At 44.2% G+C, this 16423-nt stretch overlaps 1 protein-coding gene across 2 annotated transcripts in view; it reads left to right on the top strand.

The window, feature by feature from the left end:
* The first annotated feature begins 5800 nt into the window (after positions 1–5800).
* Positions 5801–16423, top strand: part of unc119.1 (unc-119 homolog 1) — a 43219-nt gene continuing 32596 nt past the window's right edge. The window contains exon 1 of one of the 2 annotated variants that reach the window (XM_038791638.1): positions 5801–6241. In XM_038791638.1, the coding sequence (XP_038647566.1) occupies positions 6055–6241 (187 nt within the window). In that variant the 5' untranslated portion in view covers positions 5801–6054. The remainder of the gene's footprint in view (positions 6242–16423) is intronic. The other variant, XM_038791628.1, reaches the window with a different exon arrangement.

Raw genomic sequence — 16423 nt, 5'->3', positions numbered from 1 at the left:
CAAGCTGTCTTCTGGCCCGGCATCAACCAGGACATCACGGACATGGTCCTGAACTGCGAAACCTGTCAGAGGTTCCAACCAGCGCAGAGCAAGGAGACGCTCCAACCACATGACTTAGAGACCTCTCTGTGGTCCAAGGTTGGCTTGACCTATTCCACGCGAAAGGTCACGACTATATCTTTTTAAAAAATAAATTTAGAGTACCCAATTATTTTTTCCAATTAAGAAGCAATTTAGAATGGCCAATCTACCTATCCTGCACATCTTTGGGTTGTGGGGGTGAAACCCACACAGACACGGGGAGAATGTGCAAACTCCACACGGACAGTGACCCAGGGCCGGGATTGAAACCCGGGTCCTCAGCGCCGTAGGCAGCAATGCTAACCACTGTGCCACCGTGCTGCCCCAGTCGCGACTATATCTTAATCATCGATTACTTTTTGAACTATCCTGAGGTGCTGAAGCTGCCAGACCTCACCTCCGGACCTTCATCAAAGCATGTAAAGAGACATTCTCTTTTTTTTTTAAAATAATTTTTATTAAGATTTTTACAAAATATAAACTTCACAACAATATTAACAGAACAACCGCGGTAAAAACCCAAGAACAACACCCACCCAACTTCAAAAGCAACTGCAAACAAAAGAAAAAACAAAAGAAAAAACAAAAAAAAACCACCCAAACAACAAAAGGGAAAGAGATGACACCCGCCACATCCCACAAACCCATGTACACAGATCTCCCTCCCCCCGAACCAACACCCCCCCCCCCCCCCCCCCCCCCCCCCGGTTGCTGCTGCTGCCAGCCTATTTCCCTACCGTCCGCCAGGAAGTCCAGGAAAGGCTGCCACCGCCTAAAGAACCCCTGTACTGATCCCCTCAGGGCAAATTTCACCTTCTCCAATTTGATGAACCCCGCCATATCATTGATCCAGGCCTCCACGCTTGGGGGCCTCGCATCCTTCCACTGGAGCAAGATCCTCCGCCGGGCTACTAGGGACGCAAAGGCCAGAACACTGGCCTCTTTCGCCTCCTGCACTCCCGGCTCCACTGCAACCCCAAAAATTGCGAGTCCCCAGCCTGGCTTGACCTTGGATCCCACCACCCTCGCCACCGTCCTTGCTACCCCCTTCCAAAACTCCCCCAGCGCTGGGCACGCCAAAACCATATGGGCATGGTTCGCTGGGCTCCCCGAGCACCTAGCACACCTGTCTTCGCCCCCGAAAAACCTACTCATCCTCGTCCCAGTCATGTGGGCCCTATGCAGCACCTTGAACTGTATGAGGCTAAGCCTCGCACAGGAAGAGGAGTAATTCACTCTCTCCAGGGCATCCGCCCACGTTCCCTCCTCAATCTCCTCACCCAGCTCCTCGTAAAGAGACATTCTCATGGCATAGCATCCCAAACACAGTCATCAGTGACAATGGCCCGTGCTTCCACAGTCGAGAATGGTCCACATTTGTCAAGAGCTACAATTTCAGGCATGTCACCTCCAGTCTGCACTATCCGTAGTCCAATGGCAAAGTCGAAAAAGGGGTGCACATCGTGAAGCAACTCATCCGCAAGGCCTCGGACTCCACTTCCGACATACACCTTGCACTACTTGCGTACCGGGCGACTCCCTTGTCCACTGGCATGTTGCCAGCTCAACTCTTGATGAACAGGGACCTGCAGTCAACGTTTCCAGCCATACACCTGTGCAACCTTGATCACCTCCCGGTGCTGCAGAAGATGCAGCAGCTTCGCAACAGCCAGAAGCAGGGCTATGACGCATATGCCACCGATCAGGATGTGCTATCCCCGGCAAACACGGTCAGGATCAAGATGCCGGATGGTAGGTGGTCTGCTCCGGCTGTCGTTGTTCGACAGGCCGCACCCAGATCCTATGTCATACGTTTGGCTGATGGCTCCATTGTACGAAGGAATCAAAGGGCACTGTGAAAAGCTGCTTGCCCACAACCACTTTCCCCTCCATTTCCACATGTCGAATTGCCACCTCCAGACACCTTGAACCACGAGGCCACCAGTTGTGCCTCCCACTCACCTGTCAAGACACCGTCATCCCCTCCACCACCTCTCCGGCAGTCGACGAGCATCAGACGCAAGCCTCAGAGACTGGACTTATGAGCATTTGTTTTGTTTGTTCTGTTCTGTATTCCTCAGTCAGTCACATTAGACAGACACATTCACATATTTATATATCTAAAAACAAAAAGAAATGGGGAGATGTCATGATATGTAAACATGCAACCAATAAACACTCAGAATAGGACACAACCAATGGGCAGTCAGGACACTCAGAGGTGGCATCACCACAAAGGGGCATGACATAAACAGTATAAAAGGGATGAGGCACTCACACCCTGCCTCTTTCCACAGACATCTAGAGAGTTAGACAGGGTTGATCAGCAGCATCACACCTCAGCACGTAGCTTAGAGCAAGCTGGTACAGTTAGACTGAGTTACTACAGTTAGATTAGCAGAGTCAAACTCATTTGAGAACTGTGTTAATAGTTCAATAAACACGTTGAACTCATTTCAGAGTCAGGAGCATCCTTTAGTTATGTAGCAGCCTGTGTTAACCGAAGCAGCATAGCACAACATAATTAATTAATAACAATATCCCCCCCCCCCCCCCCCCCCCCCCCCCCACCACCACCACCGTTGTAAATTCAAAGCCATTGCAAAACCTCAGTTTCAGGTTTCACTTCCACACAGGCATTTTAACAACTTTCTATGTGCGTATCCTTTCCCCCCACTTTGGGTCCTAGCAGAGGAATGCAGAAACCATAGTTCACCAACAACAGCACTCAGTGGTACACAGACATCTGATCTTCTTTTGTCCTTCAACTGAAAGAATTGAGAGAGAAAAAGAAGGGAAGCAAACAAAATGGATACAATGGTACAGGTCACCTTTTACAACGTCAGTACCCAATAATCTATGTTGGAACATTTGTGTAACTATACAAGATGTTTATATTTTACGTTTGCAAGAGTGTGTGCGTCGGTGAAATGTTTTTGTGACAGGGCTCTCTGTCACACAACTCATTTTCTTTCAATGAGTCTGTCATAATCTTCACGAGACCCACAGGAATGGCTCGATTGATCTTTTTTGTAGGGCTTGTGGAATACAAGCTCCCCCACTAATGGGCGGAGGCCCATCAACTGGGGCTCATGGAATCACCTCTTAAAAGCTGGCCTGGATTGTGACCGGCGTGATCGGTAGTCCCGGTTGGGACCTATATGCCCTATGCTGCATTGTGGTCTTTTCTTTGGGCTGAAAATAAACTACCAATTGGATTCACCTTCTTGGGTGTCCTGAGCTTTTATACTGGCAATGAGTAAAAACTACAGCTGTAATTCTGGATGTCCAGACCGCACTTTAATTCCTCAGTATGAGAGCGAGGTCGGCGAGATTTGAAAAGTGCCACCTTTTGGAAGGCTAGGGGCTTTTGATGCAATCAACATCCTGGGGGTTACCATTGATCAGAAACTGAACCTGACTAGCCACATAATCATGGAGGTTTACAGCATGAAAACAGGCCCTTCGGCCCAACTTGTCCATGCCACCCAGTTGTTACCATGAAGCTAGTCCCGTTTGCCAAATTTGGCCCATAACCCTTTATACCCAGCTTTCTCATATAACTGTCTAAATGCTTTTTAAAAGACAAAATTGTACCCACCTCTACTACTGCCTCTGGCAGCGCGTTCCAGACACTCACCACCCTCTGTGTGGAATAAATTGCCCCTTTGGATCCTTTTGTATCTCTCCCCTTACCTTAAACCTATGCCCCCTAGTTTTCGACTCCCCTACCTTTGGGAAAATATGTTGACTATCTACTTTATCTATGCCCCTCATTATTTTATGGACCTTTATAAGATCACCCCGAAGCCTCCTACGCTCCAGCCTCTCCTTATAACTCAAACCATCAAGTCCTGATAGCATCCCAGTAAATCTCTTCTGCAGTCTTTCTAGTTTAATGCTATCCTTTCTCTAATAGGGTGACCATAACTGTACACAGTATTCCAAGTGTGGCCTTACTAATGTCTTGTACAACTTCAGCAAAATGTCCCAATTCCTGTATTCAATGTTCTGACCAATGAAACCAAGCATGCCAAATGCCTTCTTCACAACCCTGTCCACCTGTGACTCCACTTTCAAGGAGCTATGAACCTGTACTTCTGGATCCTCTGTGAAAGACACTCTTTGGACTGCCAGAAACTTGTTGGTCTTCCAGCGCAAAGAGTTGTCCCCAACCGAGTGTTGTAGACTGGTACATTACAAAGCCCAGGACTATGTGTTGAGGGACGCACTAAAGCTTGGGGCAGCCACCGCAGAGGTGCAATGAGCAAAGGTCACTGTCTAAGAACTTTCAGCCATAGTGTACTTAGGGATTAGGAACTGTATAGAGAGAGAGAGAAATACAGCACAGAACAGGCTCTTCGGCCCACGTTGTGCCGAACTTTTATCCTAGGTTAATCATAGCATTTTGGACACTAAGGGCAATTTATCATGTCCAATGACCTGTCATAGATAGAGCATGCATGGGAAGAAAAGGATGACTTGGGAGCAATGGTTCCCAAAACTGCATCACTGGGATTTCCCTCATCTCACTTCTGGGGTGTTGTAGTTGAATGATTGCTATGATTAGTTACTAACTCCATGACTTAGTATTATGTGACTACCAGGATAGTAGAAGATAAACTAGTTGGACCTTGGCTGTTTTTCATCTCGGAATTTCTATATTCCTGTGGTTATTGCTGCTGATTTCAAATCTCTGCTCTCCGCGCTTACTTGCTGGGCTGTCTCTGGTTTTAAATCAGATGTGAAATTTCCAAGTTGGAAGTCAGGAGGGTAAGTTGGATGGAAGTGAAGGAACTAAATTAAAAATAAAGACTTGCAATTGTAAAGTGCATTTCACAACAGGCGTTCCCAGAGTATTTTACAAGCAAAATATTTTTTAAGTGTCATCATAATGTGGGAAAGTGGCAATTATTTTCTTGTGATGCTGATTTAGACATAAATGTTGGCCAAGATACCCACCCTTTTTTGCAAATGTGGTGGGATCTTTTCCGTCCACCAGAGGGTAGATGGGTCTTCGGTTTAACATCTCATCCAAAAAAGACCGCAACTCCTCCGGTGGCACTGGAAGATCAGACTTGATTTGTGTGGGCTCACGTCCTGGGAGTGAGACTTGAACCCACGCTCTTGTGACTCAAGAGGCGAGCTTGCCATCAGCCAAGCCACAGAATGGAGCAATACCTTATAGGTGCACGCTGAGGGATCTACCTAATGTGGCAAAACTATTTGCCTCGGGAGGACATCAAGCGAGGAGGCAAATGAAAGCAGAACATTCAGAAACACCCAGCAAATCAGGCAGCATCTGTGGCGAAAGAGGGAAACAGTTGATGTTTCAGGCCTGTGACTTTTCATCAAAGAGAAACAGAGAGGGCATAAATGACTCCCTCTTCTAACCGCAGACATGAATACAAATTCCTTCCACGTTACCAGGAGGTGCTGTGTGTATTTGAATGCGGACACGGACGGGGGGGGGGCAAGCAGAAAGGGCAGTACTGTAGGATTCTCTAACATCGATCCGCTCTTTGGATCCGGCATTGTGAGCGGAAGAGGAGCTGCCTGAAATGGTTATTGCAGGAAGGAGTGAGCTGGGCCTCCGAGGCAGCAGCGGGACGCAGGCAGAGGTTTTGTTTGCTGTGATGTGCCTGCAGGTTCCCTGTGCCGTTGCCTGGCGCTGAACCCGGGGCGGCAGCTGATTGGCTGGCGGTGACCCCGGGCTGACCCCTCCCCCGCCCAGCTCCATAGATACCGAGTCCCACCGACCGGCCGCCCGCCCGCCATTTTGAACTCCGCCGCGGTGACCGGAGGCTGGCTGGTCCGCAGTGGCGAGCGGCCGAGGGTGGCTGGCGGCCAGGCAGGCAGGGAGGGCGAAAGTCCGAGGCAGCGGCTCCTTTTGCGAGTTTTTCTTTTCAAAAAAAAGTTTGTTATCACTTAAACCCCTCCTCCTCGGCCATCGGGTCTGGGTCGCCGCTGAGAATGAGTGATTCGGATAACAGGACGGACGGGACCGAGCTGAAGAAGGAGGGTGGCAGCGTGCTCAACAGGATGAAGAGCAGGAGGAACCCGGAGCCCGAGGGCCTGACCCCCATCACCGAGGCGGAGTTGCTGCAGCAGGACTGCATCAACCCGCTCAGCGTGCTGTGCCTGCAGACAGCTACCGAATGTAAGCGGCTGTCTCTCTCTTCCCGTTCCCTCCCCAACCCCGGTCATTGGAGAGGGGCAGATAGTGAGGGTGGAGATATCGGCAATCTTGTTTAACCTTCTGGTCAGTCTAGGCGTGCCCCTCAAGAGCCGGGATGGAAGGGGAAGTGGGTTCGAATCCGGTCGCATTGACTTTTCTCCCATCCCTTTACTGCATTTAAGATGATCTTGATATTTTGTTAATTACTTGTTCGAATTAGCTTATTGCAACCTATTGAAGAAATTAAGCCAGTCAGTTGAAAAATAATAATTCCCCGTGACGACGGGGGCAGTTAGTATTGAAACAGGTCCCGGGAGGTATCTTGCTTTGAATGAATCGTCTCCCGTCCCACCCATCCCTTTCTATTTAAAAAAATTAAATCTCGAAAAATTAGGCTACATGACAAACTGGGGATGCTTTAAACTGGAAATTCAGTTGTGTACAGTAAACATTAGTAGATGCTTCGGTTGGTGTGCAAGAAACGGAGCTCTTTAAATGTTTGATAACTGAGGGATAGGATCATTTAAAACCTGATCTCCATTTGTGTGTGGATATTCATACTAACACAGGAAGTTAATATTAGCCCTTTGGAACTCTTCAAAGTAACCTTCAATGTGTCTTGAACTAATTTTCCTATTTGCACTACTGTATTATGACCATTAATTTAACATTAACAATCTGTATAATGCTACTGTTGGGAGGTTGTTTGCTAATTTCAAGATTGAAAGAGTCTGAAAATATTGTTGCATAGTCTCCCTCACTCTCAGACAGAACCTAAATTTGGAAGGGTACCAATTGAATCCTAGATCGTCCCATTGAATCAAAATACAGAGTGTGGCATTCTACCCCTTTTGTCTATGCTGACACTTCAAGGGAAACGTAGCTTGTCCCACTCCTTTACCAATATATTGCAATTTTTTCAGGTGCTTTTATTCAGTTTCCTTTTTTCGTATTCTTCCTTGGGATGAGGGTTTTGCTGGCTGGGCCAGCCTTTGATGCCCATGCCTAATTGTCCTTGAACTCAGTGGTTTGCTGGGCCATTTCAGAGGGGGCAGTTAAGAATCAACCACATCGCTTTGTGGGTCTAGAGCCACATGTAGGCTAGACTGGATTGGATTTGTTTGTTGTCACGTGTACCGAGGTACAGTGAAAAGTATTTTTCTGCGAGCAGCTCAACAGATCATTAAGTACATAAGAAGAAAAGGGAATAAAAGAAAATACATAACAGGGCAACACAAGATATACAATGTAACTACATAAGCACTGGCATTGGATGAAGCATACAAGGTGTAGTGTTAATGCGGTCAGTCCATAAGAGGATCATTTAGGAGTCTGGTGACAGTGGGGAAGAAGCTGTTTTTGAGTCTGTTCGTGCGTGTTCTCGGACTTCTATCTCCTGCCTGATAGAAGAAGTTGGAAGAGTGAGTAAGCCGGGTGGGAGGGATCTTTGATAATGCTGCCCGCTTTCACCTGGCAGCGGGAGATGTAGAAGGAGTCAATGGATGGGAGGCAGGTTCGTGTGATGGACTGGGCGGTTTTCATGACACTCTGAAGTTTCTTGCGGTCCTGGGCTGAGCAGTTGCCATACCAGGCTGTGATGCAGCCCGATAGGATGCTTTCTATGGTGCATCTGTAAAAGTTGGTAAGGGTTAATGTGGACATGCTGAATTTCCTTAGTTTCCTGAGGAAGTAAAGGCGCTGTTGTGCTTTCTTGGTGGTAGCGTCGACGTGGGTGGACCAGGACAGATTTTTGGAGATGTGCACCCCGAGGAATTTGAAACTGCTAACCATCTCCACCTCGGCCCCGTTGATGCTGACAGGGGTGTGTACAGTACTTTGCTTCCTGAAGTCAATGACCAGCTCTTTAGTTTAGCTGGTTTTGAGGGAGAGATTGTTGTTGCTACACCACTCCACTAGGTTCTCCATCTCCGCCTGTATTCTGACTTGTCGTTATTTGAGATCTGGCCCACTATGGTCGTATCGTCAGCAAACTTGTAGATGGAGTTGGAACCAAATTTTGCCACGCAGTTGTGTGTGTACAGGGAGTAGAGTAGGGGGCTAAGTACGCAGCCTTGCGGGGCTGTGGGTAAGGATGGCAGATTCCTTCCCTGAAGGACATTAGTGAACCAGATAGGATTTTCCGACAGTCGGCCATGGTTTCATGGGCATTGTTATACTTATAATTCCAGATTTTAAAAAAATAAATTCACGTTTCACCATCTACCATGGTAGGATTCAAACACAGGACCCCAGAGCATTAATCTGGGTCTCTAGATTACTAGTCAAGTAACAATACTACTGTGCCACGGCACCCCCTTTTTGAAAGCCACAATTGACTCTTTTTCCACCACTGTCGGTAGTGCATATAAAACCTTTTTCCTCATGTTGCTGTGTTGGTTCTTTAGCCATTCATAATCAGTGCCCTCTTATTCTCAACCCTTCTGCCCTGAAAAGTTTCTTTCCATCTACTCTGTCAAGACCTGAAAGTTCCTAAACTTCAGTCTGGATGCAAATATCAGTCAAACACCAAATGACTTCAATGATTCTTTTATTTACCGCGGGGCTGCACCAGAGTAACTCTTAAAGTTACAGCAAGTGAAAAGGCAATTTCTTTTAGTTACAGTTAATTATATACTGGTACAAAACCCCTCCTCCATGCATTTACCCCTTTGTCTCAACAATCACGTAGTTAATTCAATAGTTACATACTGCAACATTTTTATCTTAGAAGGAGGAACCCATTCCCCCAGATGCATCTTGTTATTGCAAACTGTTGCAGCCAGGATTGCGATAATGACCGTACCAAGCCGAGTGCAAACACAGAAAAGATTCATCTCAGAAGTCACATACACATTGTACACAAAACCTTGACATTCCATTTCCCATCAAGCTCTGATTCTATCTCGAGCCAAACTCTCAGACCCATCATTATTTATTACGTTCTTACTTTGAGCACCTTGATCAAATCCCCTTTGAACCTTCTCTTTGCTAAGGAGCTTCACCAATAACACAAGAAATAGGAGTAGATCATTTGGCATTTTTTTTTTTATAAATTTAGATTACCCAATTATTTTTTCCAATTAAGGGGCAATTTAGCGTGGCCAATCCACCTATTCTGCACATTTTTGGGTTGTGGGGGCGAAACCCACGCAGACACGGGGAGAACGTGCAAACTCCACACGGACAGTGACCCAGAGCCGGGATCGAACCTGGGACCTCAGCGCCGTGAGGCGGTTGTGCTAACCACTAGACCACCGTGCTGCCCGATCATTTGGCATTTTGACTCTGCTCAAACATTCAGTATGATCATGACTGATCTTGGCTTCAACTCCACTTTCCCATCTGTGCCCCAGATCCCTTGATTCCCTGTCAGACCAAAGATCTGTCTATCCCAGCCACAAATATACTCAATTATGGAGCATCCACACTCAAGACAGAGTATTCCAAAGATTTGCAATCCTTTCAGTGAAGGAATCTTCCCTCCTCTGACTCCTAAAGGTTGGATCTTTATCTTGAGACTGTGCCCCCACGTTTTAGATACCCGGACAGTGGAAAGAATCTCTCCGTATCTACTCTAGTGTTCCTTCAGAACCTTGTACGTTTCAATGAGATTGCCTCTCATAAAAAGATACAAATTAGGAGCAGGAGTAGGTCATTCAGCCCTTCGAGCCTGCTCTGCCATTTGTTATGATCATGGCTGATTATTCAACCTAGTAACTGTTCCTGCTTTCCCCTCCATATCCTTTGATTCCTTTAGCCTCGAGAGCTATATCTAACTCCTTCTTGAAAACATATAGTTTTGCCCTCCACTGCTTTGTGGCAGCGAATTCCACAGGCTCACCATCTCTTGTAAACTCCAGAGAAAATAGACCTAGTTTGCTCAGTCTCTCGCCATTGGCCACCCATTTAGTGAACCTTTGCTTTACTGCGTCCAATGCAAGTATATATTTTTTAAAATATGGAGACCAAACTGCATGCAGTACTCCAGATATGGTGTCTCAAAGAACCTGTACAACTTTAGCAATACTTTATCTCTGTAACTCCAATATCCTCGCAATTAAGGCCAACATGCTATTTACTTTCCTAATTGCTTGCTCCGCCTGTATTTGAACTTTTTGCATTCCTCGTAGGAGCACACCGAAGAAACCTCTAGAACATCAACATGTACAATTTTTGGGTGGCACGATGGTGCAGTGGTTAACACTGCTGCCTGTGGTGCTGAGGACCTGGGTTTGATCCCGGCCCCGCATCACTGTCTCTGTGGAGTACCCTGGACTTTATCTGTTGATGTGCATTTTTTGTTAAACTCTGTCCCCTGACCTGTCCCATTATGTTTGTCTTTACTCACATTACTATAGTGTTCTGATACCACAACCTACTCTTTGGATTTCCCAAGTCTCCCTTCATCTTTATCATATGTTTAAATAATTTATAACTTTTTATATTAATTTTGATGAATGAGAAACACTACTCCCAATAAGCTTTGAAATGAAATGAAAGTCGTCATATTCCCCAAGGACTGTGGGCTGTTTGTTCTCCCCTTTTGAGAGAGAGCTGACTGGTGGTGATTTAACCTGAGGATCACCACTCCTCAGGAGAGGGGCATGGTTGAAAAGACAGGGCATGTAAGATTTTATCAGGGGACAGTTTTGTCATAATAGTAAAGCTCATTGGGGGTCAATTAACTCAGTTGGCTGGACGGCTGGTTGATTATCCAGAGCGATGCCAACAGCTTGGGTTCATCTCATAACAGCTGAGGTTATCCATGCCTGCCCCCACCCCCGCTATCTCACTCTCTTTGAAACCTCCAGGTCTGCCCTATCCAATCTAGCCATGTAACTGGAATCCCTCATCCTTGAAACCATCCTCTACCAAAGGCATCTCAGAGTCAAGTGGTTGTAAAACTTGAGGGACAGTACTCCACATTAAGCATGGGACAAGGCAAGGAGGAAGGTGTTCATGATTTACCACAGCCAGATTGATCCTCCAACATTGATGACATTTGCACCACATTCTGGTCATCTAGCTAACTGACCACCACATATCCTCTTCTATCAAATTTTAAATGTGGTGTATCCAGAATTGGCCACAAAACTCCATTTGAGGGTGAACCACTCCTTTGTAAAGCTTTATTATAAGGATGCTTTTGTTCTCCAATGACTGAATTTCTAAAATCCAGGATCGTGTATCTCTTTTTACCCGCTTTCTCAGCCTGCCCTACCATCTTCCATGATTTGTGCACATATAACTCTGATCCTGCACTACTTTTAGAATTGTAACCTTTTGTGTCTGCTACTAGTCTGTCTGTCTTGAAGTCTATCACTATCCACCTCACAGTTCACAATACTTCCAAGTTTTGTGTCATCTTCCGATTTTGAGAAATTGGGCCCAAGTACAGCTATTAACAATCAATCCAGGAAACCTCACCTTCTGCCAGTCTTTAAAACAAAGTTAAATGCTACTGCTCCCTGTCACCCAACCATCTTTATATTCAATGTCCCTTTTATTCAATTAATGTCTGCTGGCAGGCCTATTGTGTGGTGCTCTTATCAACCCTATTATCTCATCAAAAAGTTGATTAAACACATTTTACCTTTATCAAATCCATGCAGCCTTTCCTTAATTAATTCATGCCTGTCGAAGTGACTGTTAATTTGGCTTGGATTGTTATTTCTAAAAGCTTCCCCACCACGAAGATTGATTAGATTCTGGAATTTTTCTTGCACCCTTGTATGAACAATGGCATAATATTTACAACCCTCAAGTTCTTTGACAACATCCCTGTCTCATTGATTAATATTCCAAAGATGGTAGGCATTTCCAAAAGCCCTGCTGTTTATAGTTAAGGCTGGTGCTGTGATAAATGAACATTTGAGCAAGTAGAAAAGCAAACAGCATGTGCAAAATGAGAGTGGACTATCTTATGTTGCATTGACAGCTGCACTTTATGCTATTTCTCAATGACACATGCCTCCTGGAAGAGGGTGTGAAGTTCTTAGTTACTTAACTGGGAGAAGTTTTAAAAAAAAAAATATATAATCTGCAGACCATGCCAGTTATATTGTTCATTTGGTGGAGTGCCAAGTATTCAGTCCAAAACCGACACATGTGGTGCTGTTGAAATTTGCATCAGTAGAGAGATAAACTTGGGGGGAAAAATGATCTTGCAGCAGTAATCATACATGTTACCTGTTGTATAAATGCAGCGAGTGCAAAGCCTGCCAATTTTGAAAGATGTGTTTACCTCGCTATCCGTGTGGAGTTTGCACGTTCTCCGTGTCTGCGTGGGTCTCACTCTTTCCACCCCCCCCCCCCCCCCAAACACACACACACAACCCAATGATATGTAGGGTAGGTGAAATGGACATGCTAAATTGTCCCTTAATTGGAACAAAAAGAATTGGGTAATCTAAATTTATTTAAAAAAACAAAGATGTGTTTACCTGTATTGCTGATATTTATATGCATGTTTGGAAAGAACCGACAATCCTTTTGCCCATTTCTAGTTATTTTTAAGACCAACTCGGGCAATGGCAGTTAAAGATAAATCAATATTTCAGTATTTTCTACATACCCGAGTGCACAATTGGGGTATTTTCTGCTTATGTTATTATTTAACCATTGAGTCAGCACTGAAATTGCATAATCATAGAATACCTACAGTGCAGGACGTGGCCATTTGGTCCATCGAGTGAGCAGCAGCCCTCCCAAAGAGCACCCTACCTTGGGTCATGTCCCCACCCTATCCCCGTAACCCAGTAATCCCACCTATCCTTTTGGACACACAATTTAGTATGGCCAATTTGCCTAATCTATTCATCTTTGGACTGCGGAAGGAAAGCGGAGTACCTGGAGGAAATCCATGCAGACTCGAGGAGAATGTACAAACTCCACCCGTGACCCGAGGCTGGAATTAAATCCGGTCCCTGGTGCTGTGAGGCAGCAGTGCTAACTGCCTTGTCACCGGAATGTTGCAGCCTTTTTATGCACAAACCCAATGGCTAAATGCACTTCCTGGTGTGATGCAGAGCAATATTCAGGTTAGGAAGGTCCCACGGTTCAATAGTTAGTCTGTGTTAAGTTTGCTGATTGCAGCTGGAACGAACAGGAGTGTCCGCCTTGGCTAGTGAGGAAAGAAAACCTGCTGATGATGCCTGGAAAGTAAATGCTTGCATTTGAATGAGGTTGAAGTCAGTTTTGGCTCCTATGAAGCAGTATGTTGCTGACCAGATCATGAAGGTCGACTTGAATTTGAATGAGGTTGAAGTCAGTTTTGGCTCCTATGAAGCAGTATGTTGCTGACCAGATCATGAAGGTCGACTTGGATGACACAATGGGGAAATACAATAAGCCAGCAGCTTGAGTGGGGGAAACCGAATTTAAATAAAAGAGAAGCATGCACGAAGTCTGGGGTTACTATTATTGTTGGTATTGGGTAAAATCTGCTTGCTGCTGTCCTGGTGCTGAATTGTCTTCATGAGTTGCTGGATAAATTGATTTGCTGTTTTTAATCCTATGGTTAGAATCTTTCTTGTGCTGTGCTGAGGTGCTTATCGGAAGATTATTTATCTGTTAAACCAGTGACAGCTGAGGGCGAGTTTGTACTGACTGGCTGGGAATTTGCTGATGAGAGGAAAGAACTCTTAGTTTGCACTCGCTTAAAAGCAATATAAACAGCAAGCCTAGTAATGATAGGAGCCGTTGTGCCGAAATGCTGAGTGTCAGAGATATGCAGTTTTTAAATTCATTCCTAATACTATCTATATGAGATATTAATGTGACCAGCTTTTACAGAAGTAGTTATTTTGTGGACAGTATCATGCTTCATATACAATAATCTTTCAGTTATTTGTGTCCATTGTAGATGAACATGGTGGTTACGTGAAACCTCTGATGGACTTCTTATGATTTCAGAAAATAAAGTTTAGTTACTTGCTTGGCTTGATTTTCTTTGACAGTGTCCAGCAACTTTAGCTTAACATTTGGTGGCTAATTGAAGTAGCACCCTCCATGCGTCACTGAGCATTTATGGATTGTAATTTGGTGTGAATGTGTGTCAGCATGGTACTGTAGTGTTGATTTAGGAACATTTATTAAATGTCACAGGGAATTGGAATGCCACGTAAAGTAGCACGTTTTCAGATGTACTGCAGCACATGTGTTATAATTACAGATAGTGTAATCATGGCGAAATTAACACTCATCTATTGAATCAAGACCAAAATTAGCAGTATGTGGGAGTGCAATTGGTCACAATTGGTTGAATGAATTCTGCAGCATTGGAATCAGACAGACGGGAAAAATTCTGCTGCAGACAATTATATGCTGAAACCATTTTGGACACGAGCAGAGATTTCGTTTAACTGTCAAACTGGAGATATTTTTCAGATTTTGATTATTGTACTGGACATCATACTTAATCTGGTCTTTGGTTTAATTATTTTTAAATGTTACCCTATCTTTTGATTGTTTGCATTGGAAATGTATTTAAGTGCTTTCAACTCCAAAACGTGATATATGTTACACTGATTTTACAGGAGTATAATTCTCACCCTTCCAAATTAGCACGGTTTAGAAAGCAAGAGAGTTTTTCAACCTAATCTAATAAGGTTTCGCCTAACATTTCGGTCTATATTTTATATACTTGGTGTGCAGAGGTTTAGGCCTGAAATTTTAGACCGACACAAATGGAAGTGTGTTGTTTGTATTGAAATGGGAACATGGCCGACACTTTTGGCAGGAGCAATAAAATTGCGCAAATGAAACTTAATGGGAAGAGGACAGTTAAAGGGAAATGCCATAACAAGATCCAATGATATTACAATATAGGGCAATTGGAACAAAGACTGTGAGCAGTAGAAAAAACAGAAAAAGTGGCTGGAATAAGTTTAAGCTTAGTATTGTGTCCTTTCTGTGATGTTCTGCAAACATAACCACCACTGAATGTATAACTGAAAGTTCAGGGTGATACAAAAAAATTATATAACATATTTGGGGTGATTGCTAGTATGTTTTGGTATGAAGAATGAGAAATGACAACATTTGATGGAAGCAGATATGGGCAGAGCAACGTTTAAAATTAAACCAAAGAATGGTTGAACAGTGCATGTAGAAACATTGACATTTTTCTACTGGTATTGAATGACGGGTAAAATCTTTTTTTATTGCTAAGTTGGAGTGGTTGAACATTGTTTTGACTATATCAATGTAGGGTATAAAATAGACAATACAGAACAATATAGTACAATAAAATATTCAAGTGGTGAGTATTGAAAAATAAGCTTTTGAACTAATCTAAGACAGATGGTAAATCTATTTCTAAATTTACTAGATTATAAATGAGTTGAAAGATAATTTGCTCATGAGCAGAAACTCTTTTATGCTTACTGAATTGACAACCCCTTATAGATTGGCTCACTAACATCTGGAGGCTATCTGTTTTCTCAATAATGCTATTAAATCTTGACATTGAAACTGGTTCTCTTAAGGCGTTATGTTTGCAGTTAGCAATAATGACATTTGATTTTGACGATGCATCTTTTTACTGATATCTCTAGAATGGGGAATTTCCAGTGCCAAAGCATATTTCTGAGATACTTATTCTGTTAATGATATAGTAAAATCCAAGTCAGCTTTCTTGTTTTGAATATCCCAATATATGAATATGTGGTTTGCTTTTAGTCTAGCAGCTAGACTCCAGCTCATCACCTGAAAGACAGTTTTTCAGTCTAACTAACTTCCCAGATAGATGCATGTAATTTCTCCTTTCCTAATCCGGTAACAACCGTGTTTATGTTTGTGTTTCCTTGGTGCAGTTTACTTGGTTGCTTCCTGCTTAATGTCACCGAATGCACAAAATTCCCTGCAGTTCAGGATTCCAAGTGTTTTGTGAACCAGTACAGCATGGGCATATTATTTTTGGACAACTTTTGAATTGTAGTCTTAAATTTGTTGAATTCCACTTAAGTTACATTATTTTTTTTAAATTTAGAGTACCCAATTCATTTTTTCCAATTAAGGGGCAATTTAGCATGGCCAATCCACCTAGCCTGCACATCTTTGGGTTGTGGGGGCGAAATCCACGCAAACACGGGAGAATGTGCAAACTCCCCACGGACAGTGGCCCAGAGCCGGAATCGAACCTGGGACCTCGGCGCATGAGGC

The sequence above is a fragment of the Scyliorhinus canicula genome, chromosome 1 (genome assembly GCF_902713615.1).
Source record: "Scyliorhinus canicula chromosome 1, sScyCan1.1, whole genome shotgun sequence".
Lineage (NCBI taxonomy): Eukaryota > Metazoa > Chordata > Chondrichthyes > Carcharhiniformes > Scyliorhinidae > Scyliorhinus > Scyliorhinus canicula.
The sequence above is the reverse complement of the archived record's forward strand: the minus strand, read 5'-3'. Positions and strand labels throughout refer to the sequence as shown.